Raw genomic sequence first — 16,450 nt, 5'->3', positions numbered from 1 at the left:
CTATGCTTTCAGACTTTGCGAACAGAACCAAATCAACTACCTGCATGGATCCTGGTGGCCGGTCTTAGAAGATTTATATAAAGCTAACATCCCGGTGTACAGGTTTCTGCAAAGGCCTGGGGACTTGGTCTGGGTAAACGCGGGCTGTGTGCATTGGGTGCAAGCAGTGGGATGGTGCAACAACATTGCTTGGAACGTGGGCCCCTTAACTGCTAGACAGTATCAATTGGCTATAGAGAGATATGAATGGAACAAGCTCCAAAGTTTCAAGAGCATAGTGCCCATGCTTCACCTTTCTTGGAATCTCGCCAGAAACATTAAGGTTTCCGATAGAAAGCTATTTGAGTTGATCAAGTACGTGTCTAATTTATTTATTAATCAATTCTTTTATAATGATTTTTTCCCAGAAACTGCCTACTTAGAACTTTGACGAAATGCAGTAGAATCTTAGAATTTGTTAAAGATAAAGGGGTAGAAGTTAAGTTCCATGGTAGAGGAAAGAACGAAGCGTCGCATTATTGTGGACAATGCGAGGTAAGTATGATTTTGTTAATATTGTTTACCCAAATTACCGGTTTAATGCCATTTACAGATTGAAGTGTTCAACATTCTGTTTATAAGGGAACAGGAGAAACGACACGTGGTGCATTGCATGGACTGCGCCAGGAAACAATCTCCCAACCTCGAAGGTTTTGTCTGTCTAGAAGAATACAAAAGTCAGGAACTTTGCGACGTCTACAATAGCTTCGTGCTTCACAGCAACGTCTCGAATCCAGACTCTTATAGGCTCACGTAATTTTAAGCTACTAAAGATAGTTGATCTTCACTGCCACTCGAAACTGATGTACAACTACTTTAAGGTACGTTTTGCTTGTTTTCTAGGTGTAAAGTTACAATCGTGATATTCGTGTAAGGGAAATGTAATTGTAAAGGTGTAAATACATAAATGAATATTTTCATGAAAACACGCGAACTGAAGAGATGATTCTTTGCGCTTCGTTGGGTTTGAACGAAACCCTGAAATCGGTGATCTCAGACTATTTAGTAGAATTTGATTTGTATGATAATATTTATTTTTACCATTGTATTTTACGATTTTTCTGTTAATTATTCAGATTTTTTATCTTATAGCGGTATTTTATTGTGTTCCTCTAGCATATTTAATATTTATTTTTCTCGATTCATTTTCTCCAAAAAATCTTCTTTGACCTTACCTTTTTGGAGCAACTGAATTCTACCATATACTTACTTCATCCGCTTGAATATTTATACGCATTTATTCTTTGTAGATTAAGTAGGCAGGTCTGAATGGTTTATTTTGTGTCTTCTACACTGCCATTTTGTGATATAGAACTGCTAGACACGCAAAATTTCTTGACTATACAAATTTCAGTTGTGCACTTTATTTAATAAATATTTTCTCCTTTATACACTCTTCTGATCAGTGATTTGCGAAGCCCTAGTTGCCAGGTAACCTGGATTATCAGTGCCTTCAGCTGTAATAATCGCAGGAGTAATCCTGACTCAGAATAAAGAAAACTTTAAAATCTATTTTGCATTCATGACCAAAATTTCACGTAAAACCTCGTGTATATATTAGCGAATCTAAAGAAAAGAAACAAACTAGCTCAATTTTTGTATGTAATTTCATAAAAATTGTAATAAAAATTAACTTTATATCATTCATATAAAAGTCTGATTTTTGATTGCGATTTGCCTAGGTTTTAATTGGTTTATTGTAGATTGTACTGAACATTCACATAAATAAATTTAGGAAAAACCTTTATGTATTTTAATTATGTCCGGTGTAATGAATAACCCGTACTACTCGGTGTCTCGAGAACAAAAGAGGATATTACAACCTGATTTGCAAAAGCTTCGAGAGCACAGCGAAATGATAAGTACTAATAGTTCTAACCTAAATAGGAGCGATCTGCAGTGTGCCTATATTTAAGAACTCGCAAAGTTCAGTGTTTATCACCCAGAGGTAAGTAGTGTACTACATATACAATAAATCCCAGCGAACTAGGTATATGAAGTAGTGTCTGTTTCTACGCATCTCGATTAATAGTACACAAAATCCGAATAAAACGCGATTGAGATCATTTGTGGTACTGCTCGCTTGGTGCGATATCCAAGTGGAGCTCGGCAACGTTGCTGGCTCGTTTTTACACGGCCGGGCGCTTGATGATATCGACAAACCAATTGATTAAAAGTACGGCGATACTTAAAGGTGAGCCTAGACAGTAAAGTATTTTTAATACACTTTTTGTTGAATATATGAAATATAAAGCCGAAAATAATTTTGTTTTCCTCACTTGCTATCGAAATTTTTGAATAAATTTATCTTCCATGTCTTGCTATAATAGCGAATAGAAATACATTAAAATGGAAGTTTTTACAATTGAAGAAAAAATCTTCATAATCAAACAATTTTATTCAAGGCAATCCTTAGAAGGGGTAGTCGCTGGTTTTTTAGGATATTTTGAGAATCGGCCCGTTCCTAGCGTTCCCACAATGCGTCGTATCATTCAAAATTTCGAGACGACTGGATGTGTTTCGCTCCTGCATCATAAACGCCGTCCACAAGATAACAATGAAAGATAAGAGCAGAAAATCACGGTTTGTGCCAGTGTTGGCGAAAATCCTGTTCAGTCCTTCAGTCAAATAGCGAACCAAGTAGATGTGTTACGTGTAACCGCCCACAGAATTTTGAGGAAAAACGGTACAAGGTGAAAAAAACGAACCAAATCTTTCCTGAAGATCTAGAGATTCGGCTGGTTTTTTGTGAAACAATAATTAAAAGGGCCAATAATGATGAATATTTGATCAAAAACATCCTTTTTACAGATGAATCGACATTTCCATTATTAGATCACGCTAATCCAACCGTTTCTTGTTACTGGTCAATGGAAAATTTGAACCGAATGTACCAAGCGCGAACCCAATATCTCCAAAAATTTAATATCTGGGTAGGTATTTTAGGTGACCATATAATTGGTCCATTTTTCATTAAGGATACTTTGAATGGCTTCAAACACCTTGACTTGGTCCAGGCACAAATTATTCCAGCAATCCAACAATTAGGAATTGATTTAAGAAATGTATGGTTTCAGAAAGATGATTGTCCTATGCACAATACCGCTCCTGTTCGAGAATGTCTTGAGAGACATTTTCCAAACAGAGTGATAAGTTGATAGGGAACCATTCTATGGCCAGCAAGACCCCCTGATTTAACTCCTGTAGATTTTTTGTGAGTGTTATGTTAAATCTACAATTTATAGATTTGAGAATGATAGAGCTAATAACCTAAAGGAATTTTTAAACCCGGTATAAATTTCTCATAAAATTCCTTACAACTTTGTCCATTTTTTCATAGGTATCATAAAAATAGTGGAACTAGACTTTATTCTGATCAGATGTGGTTATATCCGAGCTTGAAGGGAATAAGACAATCAGCTTATTATCTATTTGCATCACTCTCAGTTAACCAATTTAACTTGGTCGATTAAAAAAAAAACAACTCGTATAATTGGTCTATTATCTAAATAATAGTTTAATATAATAACAATTTACAATTCTAAACTTGGCAACAATGCGAAATTGAAATTAAAAATGTCCCAAGCATCTTGACTAAAAGTTATGGAAGTAAATAAGACTTAGATGGATTGGTTAAATTGGAAATAGCTGGAGGTGAACTATTCATTGGTATCTGGGTCTTTGGTGCGGGTTTCTTGATCAGATCTCCGATTTCGGAGAGCACGAAACGAGACAGTTTAATTAAAGCGATATGACCCACGTATTGCAAGATAAGTGCTCCGAATCCTTTATACAATCCCGCCGTTCCTTCGGTAGCCATGCACTTCTCGTAACAGTCTATCGCACCACTATAGTTCGTTAAGATGGGCAACACAGATTTACCATCACTTAGATTGTCTATTATTGTTCGAGTACCCTAAAATCGATGAAAATAACGTTTTATCCATCTCGCAGCAAAAAATAACATACCTGCAAATGCAAGCGATGCACGATTGTCTCACAAGGATAAAAAGCTATATCACTAGATACAGTGGCAATTAGGGAAGCCGTTAAATTAATATCTTCCATTACCGCGTTGCTATCTTTAGGGATGGTGCCTGTTTTCTCCCAATTATTTATTTGTCGCATGTTCATAATTCTAACAGCTACCCCCTTCACCATAATTGAGAATAGGTACTTTGCCAATCCTAAAGTGATGGTGGGTACAATGAGGGCCCACACCGGCAACATTCGACCTTTGGCTGGAGCTCCCCAATTCAGCAACCTTACAAAACCTTCTCTGAAAACGTCGAGAATCCCAGGAGTTTCACTGGCAATGTCACTCTGAACTGTTTCCACAAAAGATGCTGAATAAAAAGGTGTGACTATTGCGAATGTCACACTATAAGTATATGTTAATAATGAAGTAACTTTATACGCATTCATACGTTACCACTTCAACATTGTGTGTTGTAAAAATTGCTTCAGGCTACTATGTGCATTAGTTTCCCTGAAAATTCGATTTCAATTGATAATTACTAAATACATTGACTGTTTTATGTTACCTAGGCCAAGGGGTTAATTTTGAAATTAAATCTTCAATACCTAATGACATTCCCCTTACAAGGAGAACAGAACCTAAGCCTTTCCACAATGTAGTAAGTCCTTGATGCTGCTGTAAATGGCATACTGTGGGTAAGAGGGTAATTGGTAGTAAATGGTACCTCTTTGAGGTATGATTAACCTACAAAAAGTTCCCATCAAAGTCCAAAGTAATCATTCAATCTCAACCTCTTACTTGGCACTGCCTTCTTAAGACCAGAAATGGATGACTGAGCAGGTTCTCAGTTATGACACTTACAAAGGCTACTCCAGAACCTATATAACGCTTCACTGTTACATCTAAAAAGTGTTCAAAATATATTAGAGTCAAGTCAGGCTATTAGCAAGTAAAATGGTATTCAACATCAAGATTTGTCATTTTAGAAAAATTGAGATATTTGATGATTTTATTTAAAAAAATATTAGAAAACCAATACAACATTTTATATATTGTGGGTGGTGACTTTAATAAACATTTTAGCACTAATGAACAAATTATGCTGTAGGTTTCCGACACAATGGTTGGATTTGGAATATGGTATATAACAATATACCAGAAAAAATGTTTGCCCAGATAAAGTCTTTGTGAGTGAAACTAGATTTTGATCAATCTAAGCTGACAAATCTTCATATGCTGGATAATCTGGCAGAAGTTGTTAAAGTTCCTCATTCTCTGCATAGTGGTGACTTTTTCAAGTAAGAGAAACAAAAACCCAAACAATTTTTTCCAGAGCAGTACTGCAATACCAATGTATTATACACTGAAAAAATGATATTAGGTGGTTAGGCCCAAAGTTAAGAGCAATGACGTAACCTTTGAGATTATTGACTAAAATCAGCAGACACTATAACACTTATAGAAGCAAATAATTTTATACGGGCTATTTCAGAATTGCACAACACTACTTAAGATATGTATTCTCTAGTTCAAAATAAAGAAAAAAGTTCTAATAAGCATGTGTCCAATTTCAATCAGTAGCAGAATTGCAGAGTATTAAAAGTTATGAAAAAGTTTTATTTTTAATTTATTGTGATTGTTTTACTGCTGATATAGTTTTTAAATTCTATATGCATATTATATAATTGGTGCTGCTTAATATAAGAAGAGATTGCCTTCAACTACCACTATACAGGTTAGCATATTTTTTGAAGTCTTGGGGCACAAAATCCTTTAGGAAATTTTCTTGTACATCACTAGTGAATTTTAACATTCTTCTAAAGTTATCTAATATATTACCTAAATTTTATTTCTATATTTTTGGTCAAATTCTGTTCAGTTTACTCATAAAATAATCAATATATCCAGTCAATTAAATCCATCAACTTCAAAGTTTTCAGGTAATTTTCTCTGATGGGAATATTCAAATACATGTCTTTCGCACCAGCAAAATTGTAGAACATGTTTTCAGGAATTTGGTTTTGTTATAAACTTACAAATATATTAAGTAGTAATCATTGCCAATGCTAGTGTTTTCATATTTACATAAATATATAATTGAGAAGATGACAATCTTATAAGGGTGTTTTGAAACATGAACTGAAGATAAGTAAAAAATTACTACTACCAATTTAAAAAGGCATTTGATATGAAATTGTCGCTCCCTTTCTTACATTCATTTTTTAGTTCACGATATTTGAAAATTTGAATGCTGTTTGAACCATTGACAACAAAGCAATGGTTGAAGTGTAGGAAAAGTTTTAGTAGATATTTATTGCAAATTTATTATGAAAAAAAATTATTGAAAATATTGCGTGGTAGTTTGCTTCTTCCTGAAAGGTCCATTATAGGTGAAAATTAATATATCAGGAATATGTGTATATTACGCGACTTCTCTTACCTTCTTGACTTGAGTTAGATTGGGGACTTTGCTGCTGAGAACAATTCTCTTGGTATGAATACGGATAATAATTGTTTCCTACAGGGAGCCTTCTTGTCAAGTCAGGAGTCTCCCAATAATTTTCTGGTAGGTTGAAGTTATGAAAAGGGTTAGACATATCTCTGGGATCCATTATTTTTTGTTTGGGACACCAACGTTACATTAAGGCAAGTGCTAATAAACCCCTACGTGTGGGATTTAAAATCCATACAATATGTTACTGGGAATAATTCACCATATTCTTTTATGAGAAACTGTAAGAATTGGTTAAATGTTAGTTATTCCAGAATTCATCGTTGGAAATCACACCACTTTGCATAAAGCTACTACTGCCAATTTTCCAAAAAAAGACTTGATATTTGGGAATATTTACAAATATTAGAAAAGAAACGTGACAACAATGACAACAATGTAAAATTTCGTTTGTCAAACTGACATCAAAAACAGCTGATTAACGTTATGAAATAAATATTCTCTGGTGGTCTTTAAAATTTTAAATTATGGAACGATATCGAGGAAAGCGTTAAAAACATTCAAAATAAATAATAAGCTACAAAGCCGGATGTAAATGCTCTACAATCATTTCAACACGGCTCTCAAACTCAAAACATTTTAACCTGACGTGGTATAACCATAATCCACGTAAATATTATTATCAAAACAGCTATGGTTATTTGTTGTCACGTGAATGTCAAAAACGTCATTGCCACTCGTAATTAAAAAATTAAATAATTACAATTAATTAACAACAAATAAAACATTGCTATATGATCGGTTTGAATGTTACTTAAAAACTATAAATGGCTTTTCAAGTATTCAATTTGTTGATAAAGCTTTGGTATACGTGTTAAAAAAATATAACTCCATACGATGTCATTTGCTAGTCTTTGTGTTTCAACCACCAATATCAGCAGAAGCCCTTTAAAATGTTAATTTTGCAAATAATAGTTGAAATTTATCGCGATGAGTTCTGTAACAAAAAGGAGACTTTTGCGTGAGAGCCTCGCGCGGAAATCGAGAAACATGGTGGAGAAAGGACAAGAAAATGTAAGTTTAATAAGCGTTTTAATTTTCCCATAATAGTGGTATTTAATGGTAGGATGAGGAGGAATGCAGGGATTACGCCACAGACACTTGTTCCCTTATAAATGGAGATGGAACAGAGTCACATAGCATTAAAGTCATTAAACATGAACCTTTGTGGATAACAGCAATCCAAATGTTCATCCCCTTCCTTCTTGCTGGTTTTGGTATGGTTGCAGCTAGTTTACTCTTGGACAAAGTGCAACATTGGCCAGTCTACAGGAATATTTCAGAAGTATACATTTTAGTACCTGCTCTCCTTGGTCTTAAAGGAAACTTAGAAATGACCTTAGCATCTCGCTTATCAACACATGCTCACTTGGGACATTTAGATAGTCACAAACAGAAGTTAAGTTTAATTACAGGCAATCTTGCATTAATACTGTGCCAAGCAATCATTGTTGGTTTCCTGGCATCCCTAGCAGCAGTTGTCTTTGGTTGGATTCCTCGTGGGGAGCTGAATGTTAAACATGCCCTATTATTGTGTGCTAGCAGCATTGTTACAGCCTTTGGTGCCAGTTTTGTTTTAGGAGTAGTTATGATTGGAGTAATTATTTTTTCCAGACGTTTTAATATTAATCCTGATAATGTAGCAACGCCTATCGCTGCAAGCCTTGGGGACCTTACAACCTTAGCAGTTTTGTCATACTTTGCTTCTTTATTCTATCGAACTATGGATAGTCATCCATGGTTAGCACCTTTTTTGATAGTCTTAGGAATTGGTTTTGTTCCCTTGTGGGCCTATGTAGCTAGTCGAAACAAATATACACGTGAAGTTCTCTTCACTGGTTGGAGCCCTGTTATATCAGCAATGGTAATAAGCAGTGCAGGAGGCCTTATCTTAGACTTTACAGTATCCCAATACAAAGGCGTGGCAGTATTTCAGTTAGTAATAAATGGGGTAGGTGGGAATTTAGTCGCAGTTCAGGCTAGTCGAATTTCTACTGAACTGCACAGCATGGGGGAAGTCGGGAGTCTTCCTGAAAACATGCAGATTTGCATTAGCCCCTGTGATGCATTCTGTGATAATCAAAAAACCAGCCACACAGGCACTGCTAAAATGCTTATGCTTATGGTGGTTCCTGGTCACTTAATTTTCTCTTATATGATTAGCTACTTACAAGCAGGACATACCTCATATACATTTACTTTTATTGTGGTATACCTCAGTGCGGCCTTAATACAGGTTTTCCTATTACTTTATATTGCACAAGTACTTACCCTGGGCATGTGGAAAGCGGGGGTTGACCCCGACAACTCTGCCATCCCTTACTTAACAGCGTTGGGCGATTTAATTGGTACCATGCTATTGGGAATTGCGTTTCAGCTCCTTTATTTCATCGGCGATCGGGATAGTGATGTAGGAGATTAATTAAACTTTTATTTTCTTTGAAGTTTAGTCAGTTCCTACATATTGTTTCTTTGGTTGCGTTCCAGTTAGCTAAATCTATAACATATTCATTCTGTGTAGCTACTTTTCCAGCTATGAATGCCCTTTTGACCTAGAGGAAAAGTCTGAGAGTGCAATTTTGTAATAGTTCCAAGAGATAAAACTTTACATAAATCGTAAAAAGTGCCAAACTGTTGTGTTTATTTTTATATGAATAAAATAATTATTTGAAGAATTAATTTAGATTTACAGGGTACATTTGCAAACACACGGGAGCATCTTAACTTAATTTATTTTTTTAATTGTTTTTAAATATCGTTCAATATAACTATTACATTTATCAGTGTTATTCAAATAGAATTATTGATACATAAAAGTGCTATAATTGTAATTTTTAAAATCCGAACATCAGGTTACCAAGCACATCAAATTGTTGCCCTAAATAGGACAATTTTGTTTAACGGCAATCCGTAATGTGATTATATAGTTCATGTAAGGAAATAAAGATTTTTACTGTTTTAAAGCTGTAGTTTCCTTGTAATATACGTTATTAAACAAAGACAATCTCCGAACACTGATTAACACTACCAATAAATTTTTGAAAATTACAATACTTTTAACAATTACATATTTCTCATTTTTGGTTACCATACATATGTAGTTAGGTACAAAAATGCGCATTATGAATCCCTTGTTTCAAAAGAGCAGATATTTGTTTAGCTTTAACTATTCTTTTCTAATTTAAATAAAAGATAAGATATTCAGGAGAGTGAATATATGTCTGTAATCGTATTTTAATTTCAAGATGGTAAGAGTGTTTTAAAAAATGGTGCCAGAAATATTCTATTTCACAATTTTTACAGGCTCGATTTATATTCACTTGGGATAATCTGAAATATTCCGTTCAAGAGAAGCATGGCTCCATTTGGAATCAGCGCAAAAGCAAAAAAGTTATTATAGATGGAGGTAAATGAAACACTATGTAAAAAGTCAACTTAACTATTTGTTTAACCAACAGTTTCAGGTTCAACTTTCTCAGGGTCTGTAACTGCCATAATGGGCGTAAGGTAATTAACCAGACATTAAATCTCAATGAAATTCATATATAGTGAACCCCAAACACATTCGGACGCATCCTTTTTAAAGATTTTATGAGTCCCAATTAAACATATTAGTTTTTTTACATCAAAAATATGTTTATTAAACATTTATTTGAAAGTTTGCATAAAAGAGAACGCGAAGTCGTAATAATCTATTTTCCAATTTGAAGAAAAAGTTCAGAAAATTACTAAATACGTCAGAAAAATATTGTTACGGTAATAATTAATTTATAACTACTATGCAGATATCACTAATTCAAGTGAAAACATGAGGATTATGCAAGTGGAAGAGGGAGCGCATCAGATTTAACATGCCTCCGATAAAGATCAACGAAGTGAATTATGGGACTATCGGTTGAAGTGGGCGGAGTCAGTCCAGTCCACTATTTCAGGATTTTTACTAATATGAGTTCTAGCAATGGATTAATGTTTTTTTCATTTATTTATACTACTGTTTTTTTGCTCTAATTATTTAAAAAAATTCAATCTCCGTGAAAGTAGTGAAAGTGATACTACATCTAATATATTTATTTAGTCTAAAAATCGAACTGGAGACGTCGGTTAGACTGACTTAGCCCCAACTTTAACCACGACCTACTTCAAAGTCTTTATTGAAAGCATATTGAACCATATCCCCGGTTCTTCCGCCACTTTAACAATCTCTATATGTATAATATATTGTGATATCTGTATAATTGATTAAAAGACAACATGATTTACTAAATTAGTATAATATATGACCAACTTTTGCTTCAACTACATTTTTCAAACGTTTAGGCGTACAAGATATAATACTTCTTAAATAATTTAAATAAATTTTACTACAGTTTTCCTACATTCTGGTTTTTAACACTGTTCATTGTTATTTCATGTTTTCTAAGCTGTCGTTCCAAATAATGTCGTACATTTTCTGTTGAATTAAGGTCCTGAGATTGGAGAGGAGTTTTAAAGACTGGAAATGTGAAAATTTGGGATATTTTTTTCCATATTTTGTATAAAATTCCTCCAAAATTAAAAATATACTCTAGTAGATCCATTATTTGTTTTTTACTGTACAAGTTTTCAAACGATTCAACTAATACTTTGTGAGTTTATTGAGAATTTGCAGGAGCTCATTTTACCTTCGATCTTTACATAAATTCAATTGATCGCAAAAAAAATTATATTTTGTAGTAACAAAAATACTTATAATTACAATCACAATTAGTATCCGTAACAAAGTATAGGATATTCTGTTAAAAAAATATTTTTATTGTGACGCCACGCTTTTTTGGACCATCTGGAACATCGAAAAATCTAAATAACATACATATACAGGGTGGGCCATGAGTAACGCCTCGGGATTTCATGACAAAGCCAAGAGATTTTTTAACTGTTTCTTTTTTGAGGTGTATACAGACTAACTAGAGCTACATTTTAAAATTATTTTCATGTAGTATACAGAGTGTCCCAAACACATGTAATTGATCAAAGTTGCATTTTTTTTAATGGGATTCCCTGTATATTATGTAATTTTTGAACTCGACCATTAAAATAAATTTAAGTTGTATTAAGGTTTATGGTATCTAAATCTAGCAGTTTTTGAAATAATTCAGTTTTTGTCAAGATGCAAGATAATTTTCAACACCCAATCTCTCATCCCAGATTTAAGTTTTTAAAACAAAATTTTAATAGGAAACCATCAAGGGACCAAATTTTGTACTGTAAGTTTCAAAAAGTCAGCGAATTGTACAGGGTGTTCTTTTTTAAAACCGCATAATTTTTGAGATAAGGTAGTGGACCGTCTTACATTGACATAGCATGTGAACATTCCTGTGATGCGTTTAGTTCTTCTCTCATCTTTTTCTTCTAATTAGAATATAACCTATTAAAATTTCATGTTTTTTCTCAATGCAGGCCTCTAAATAAATTGTTGATAAAGACATTCAGATACAAAAAAAGTCATAATTGATATGTTTAAGACTTGTAAAATCTTTAGAAAGGATGCCACCGAATATCTTTGGGATTCACTTTGAGTGCTCGCTTAACTTTTAGCGGATCTGGGAAGACCACTTTGCTTACTCTACTTTCTGGAGAGCGTAGGGGTAGGTCTCCTATATTTATATGTGGGAATTTTGCTCAAATTTGATTTACGATTTAGGCAAAGGGCTTTTGAAAATTAATGGAAGAGTTGTAACTGAGCAAATTTTGAGAAGCAACTCGTCATTTTTACAGCAAAAAGACTTATTCACTGAATCCTTAACTGTTTATGAACACATGAATTTCATGGTAATTTCAATTCAACGTGCAGGCTCACTTTAGTCACTGCTAAAATTTTAAGGCGGCAATGTATGTATATACCAAACCTCACAGTGCCAGAGTTCAAATAATTCATAAACTGCTCAGAGATCTCAATTTAGAGAACTTCAAGTACAGTAAAGTGCAAAATTTGTCTTCGGGGGAAAAAAGAAAACTTTCCTTAGCCACCAAGGTAAGCAACAGTACGTTCTTGATGCAGGCTCTATGTTAATTCCATGTTTTTAAGCTTCTTTCAGACCCATGTATTCTCTTCTGTGATGAACCCACTACAGGATTGGACAGTTTCAGTGCAATTTCCGTTGTAAAACTTCTGGAAACAATAGCTGCCTCGGGAAAAATTGTATTTTTAACCGTACACCAACCTTCTTCACAACTCTTCGAATTATTTGATAATTTTATCTTGCTAGCGTCGAATGGAAAGGTGGTGTTCCAAGGATCTAAAGAAAACGCGAGAAGATTTTTCGAAAGGTACAGTTGAAGACAAAAATATGGAATAATTTTAAAGAAATTGTCTTTTTGTTGATTATCCATGTTTTTGTCATCAAAGTTCATGGATAGGGTAAGGTAAATATTGCTGAATTTACCATTCGATATTTCCCTTAGGAATACTATGTAGTTTGGTTATTTATGAAGGCATTATCAGGTATTCAGCTTGGATGTGTAATAAATGTTATACGTGCCATGCAAATAGAAAGTATTTTTCTGATGATTTTCGAAATTCAATGGTTGAAACGTCTCATCGTAGCGGCAACCAAAAAGAAATGCCTGAAGAAAGACTTTGAAAATTGGGCAAGGGGCTGCTTCCGAAAGCCATAAAATATTCAAGACTTTTGGAGATGTAAAACATTGTTTAAATCCTGGACGTTCAACAAAAACAAACGTTACTACTAATTAACGAATAAAAACTATACCAAATGAAGATTCTTGAAAGTCATCTAGGATTATTCGGAAGGAAAATAACAATACCAACATTGCTATAACTAATTAAACTCTGAGACATCGATTGTGTAACATGAGCTTGGTAGGAATAATTGCAGTGAAGAAACCATTTATTTATAAAAAGAATGAGAAGGCAAAAATAAAGTTATCTCATCAACATTTGTTTAAGTTTCCATCAAACTAGGGACCTGTTCATTGTAGTGATGAAACTAAAAAGAAACTTTTTGCTTCTAATGAGGAAATTGATGTTGGACTGTCGGGAAGAGATATGTTTGCTCTTAGAAGTATCCAAAACCAACAATTAAACATAGTGGTGGTGGCACAATGGTGTAGAAATGTTTTTCGCCATCCGGGATTGGACTATTAGTCAAAATTGACAAAATTATCCGTTGGTTTCTGCATAAAGACATTCTCGAGCAACGTATCTTACCATTTGTAGACGAAGAAATGCTTTTAATATGGCGTTTTCAGCACGACAATGACCCAAAACATTTACCCTGTCTAGGCAAAAAATCGGCTCATTGAACATCAAATTAATGCCTTAGAGTAGCTGCCTCAATCACCGGATTGAGCATCTCCGGGAATTAGTTGAAGAAAGTCCTGTACAAAGAACGGTTGAAGATTCCCATTTTTATTTGCAAAAATCCAGTCAATTTAATGCAACATCGATGTCAAATTGTTGTAAATTCACAAAAATATGCTACTAAATATTAATTTATTTAATATTATAATTTGTTTTTGATAGAATCTGCATAGTATTCTGTTGTTTTGTTGAGATTTTTTGTTATTTTTTATTTTATAATATGCGTAGAATTGAATTTAACATTTTTGGTTCATAATATCACTGAAAATTTACTTGAGTTTTGATATCACACGTTTATTTTTTTAATAATCAGTATTTGGAAGCGAAATAATGATACGTTTGTATCACTCCATATTTTTGGCCACGACTGTATATAAGTACTGGTATTATCTAACATGATGATTCAAAGTGGAATTTCAGTCAGTTTCTCTTTTGCCCGGCAACGTATAATCCTGCAGACTTTTATATAAAAACCACGGCAATTAAATCCCCAATGGAGGAAGTAAAGGTCAGGGGTTTGATTGAGGCATTTGAGGAAGAGTACGCAGTAAAGTTTAATTTTGCGGATATAGAATACAATGGTTTACTTCTAAGAAAAAAGTAAGTTTTTTGAGCTTCATTTGTAGTTTTTACACACTGATGATATTTAAAGGACTGATGAGAAAAGATTTTTCTACACTCTAGGCTGGCTAATTTGGCGCACACATATTGATCTCAAAAGACAGTCCAAGCAATATTTAATTTCTTCTTTGCTCATCATTGTGAGTATTTATTTATTATTTACTTTAACAAACCTCATATTTATCATTTCTATAGGTAACGGCGTTAATAATCGGAATATCATACTCAAGTACAACCATAACAGACCCTAATAGCGTTCAGAGCATTCAAGGCGCGTTGCTGTTGATCATTTCTGAACTAATTTTCGATGAAATGTATCAAGTTATTTATATTTTTCCTCAAGAAATTGAAATATTCATACAGGAAAAAACCCTATATGCAGCTTTGCCATACTTCCTTTCAAAGATTCTTTCTCTGGTTTGTATTTAATGTGATGATGTTATAATGAGTTATATTGTAATGTGTGATTTGATATGTCTATGACTTAACAATAATTACATTTCAGATTCCCCTAGTGGTATTGCACTCCCTCGGATTTCTAGGAGTGTATTTTATATGCCTTCAGTTTCTAGAAGGATTACAAATTTTCGTAAATATGTACGTGGTCGTGCTTGGGGCTTCTTTCGGTGGTTGTGCCCTCGGTAATATTGTGCTTAAAAATTATTCTAGTTACTTATCGGAGTATTTCAGGCTTATGTCTATCGGCCCTTTTCCCAACAGTGGAATTTATTCATCTGTTTATAGTGCCATTGCAACTGATGTGCGTCCTGCTCTCAGGACTATGGATTAAAATCGGCTCCCTCCCAAAACTATTTGCAATAATGAAGTATTTTTCTCCATTTTATATTTCTTTTGAATCAATATGTATCCTGTATTGGAATCAAGTAGAAGGAGCAGGTAAAGGATGAACTAGCAGGAAAAAAGGTATTGCGGGGTTCATTAGTGTTGATATTGTTGTAGATCTTTGCTCTACAGTAGAAGAAATTCCTTGCTACCGTAATGGAACTGAAGTGTTGAAAAGTTACGACTTTGCGGTTAGTTACGATAAAGTTTTGCAAAATGGGGGCTATATGGTTTTGCTCATTGTAGTTTATTTTTATTTAGGATATATCGGTATATTACGTAAAAGAGCTTTGCATCATTTATAGTCTTTGGTATGACTTGAAGGGTTGAGATAAACTTTTGTGCTATTTTACTTTCGTTCCTTATGTACAAAGTCAAGAAACGTTTGTTGCTTTTAGATCATTGGAACATAAGATATACATAACATTTACATATGTATGACATATACGTAGACATATATGTGCGGTGTTACAGAATAAGTCTGACAACTGTTTACTATAAGTTCCTGTGATCGAAGTAAAAAAAAGTTCATACGAACATAAATCCGTTTTCGCTTCCTCTTTGAAATAATTCCCATATTAATTCTAAGGACATTTCTTGTAGTAAAACTTCACTAAATCTGCACGACCGGTATGTATCGTGATCGAAATCCAACTGAACATGACACAAATAATATCTCTGCTATAATTCATACCTTTACAAATTCTGAATTTGTCTGATGAGAATGTTGGTCTGTTAATTAAATAATAAATTAGAGTCGTTCTGTTGAGTGATTTCCTTCCAAAAGAATATCGCAAAAAAGTAAGTTCTGATAAACGTTCATCAGATAAACTAAATACAGAAAGAAGAGAGAGAGAGAGAGAGAGAGGAAGGGAGAGAGAAAGAGAGAGGAAGGGAGAGAGAGAGAGAGAAATATTCATAATACATAGATGTTGACCTCTAGGTTTTAAGAAATTGATTTTTGGGATATCTAACAGTACCTTGAACATAAATGGTACTCTTAAAAGCTGGAAAAACGGGTCAAATATAAATGTAAAAATTCTGCACTTTGTAGTGACTGCGGTGAAGTCACATGTCACTCGAGAAAAAAAAATCC

At 33.8% G+C, this 16,450-nt stretch overlaps 4 protein-coding genes across 6 annotated transcripts in view; 3 read left to right on the top strand and 1 right to left on the bottom strand.

Annotated features, from left to right (window-relative positions):
- Utx (Utx histone demethylase) overlaps positions 1-1,782 on the top strand; it is a 78,074-nt gene extending 76,292 nt beyond the window's left edge. For both annotated transcript variants that reach the window (XM_066299287.1, XM_066299288.1), the window contains 3 exons: positions 13-354; positions 408-534; positions 593-1,782. In XM_066299287.1, coding sequence (XP_066155384.1) covers positions 13-354; positions 408-534; positions 593-796 — 673 coding nt within the window. In that variant the 3' untranslated portion in view covers positions 797-1,782. The remainder of the gene's footprint in view (positions 1-12; positions 355-407; positions 535-592) is intronic.
- Positions 1,783-2,912: 1,130 nt separating this feature from the next.
- On the top strand, positions 2,913-15,897 carry LOC136348440 (protein white-like). 2 transcript variants are annotated; one of them, XM_066299241.1, is made up of 13 exons: positions 2,913-2,972; positions 9,834-9,936; positions 9,989-10,037; positions 12,105-12,154; positions 12,211-12,338; positions 12,391-12,540; positions 12,595-12,836; positions 14,311-14,490; positions 14,543-14,651; positions 14,707-14,928; positions 15,017-15,152; positions 15,202-15,408; positions 15,472-15,897. In XM_066299241.1, the coding sequence occupies exons 1-13, from the start codon at positions 2,928-2,930 to the stop codon at positions 15,657-15,659; spliced, it is 1,809 nt and encodes a 602-aa protein (XP_066155338.1). In that variant the 5' UTR covers positions 2,913-2,927; the 3' UTR covers positions 15,660-15,897. The 2 variants fall into 2 exon arrangements, with proteins under 2 accessions (XP_066155338.1, XP_066155339.1); XM_066299242.1 differs by lacking the exon at positions 2,913-2,972 and adding an exon at positions 9,581-9,778.
- On the bottom strand, positions 3,524-6,835 carry LOC136348442 (mitochondrial outer membrane protein SLC25A46-like). Its single transcript, XM_066299244.1, has 6 exons — positions 6,459-6,835; positions 4,817-4,920; positions 4,584-4,762; positions 4,472-4,528; positions 4,009-4,420; positions 3,524-3,955 (listed from the first exon to the last, which is right to left on the bottom strand). Exons 1-6 carry the CDS (start codon positions 6,628-6,630, stop codon positions 3,641-3,643), a joined length of 1,239 nt encoding a protein of 412 aa, XP_066155341.1. The 5' UTR covers positions 6,631-6,835; the 3' UTR covers positions 3,524-3,640.
- Positions 7,255-9,493, top strand: LOC136348441 (solute carrier family 41 member 1-like). The gene is made up of 2 exons (XM_066299243.1): positions 7,255-7,544; positions 7,597-9,493. Exons 1-2 carry the CDS (start codon positions 7,461-7,463, stop codon positions 8,950-8,952), a joined length of 1,440 nt encoding a protein of 479 aa, XP_066155340.1. The 5' UTR covers positions 7,255-7,460; the 3' UTR covers positions 8,953-9,493.
- Positions 15,898-16,450: the final 553 nt, after the last annotated feature.

The sequence above is a fragment of the Euwallacea fornicatus genome, chromosome 33 (genome assembly GCF_040115645.1).
Source record: "Euwallacea fornicatus isolate EFF26 chromosome 33, ASM4011564v1, whole genome shotgun sequence".
Lineage (NCBI taxonomy): Eukaryota > Metazoa > Arthropoda > Insecta > Coleoptera > Curculionidae > Euwallacea > Euwallacea fornicatus.
The sequence above is the reverse complement of the archived record's forward strand: the minus strand, read 5'-3'. Positions and strand labels throughout refer to the sequence as shown.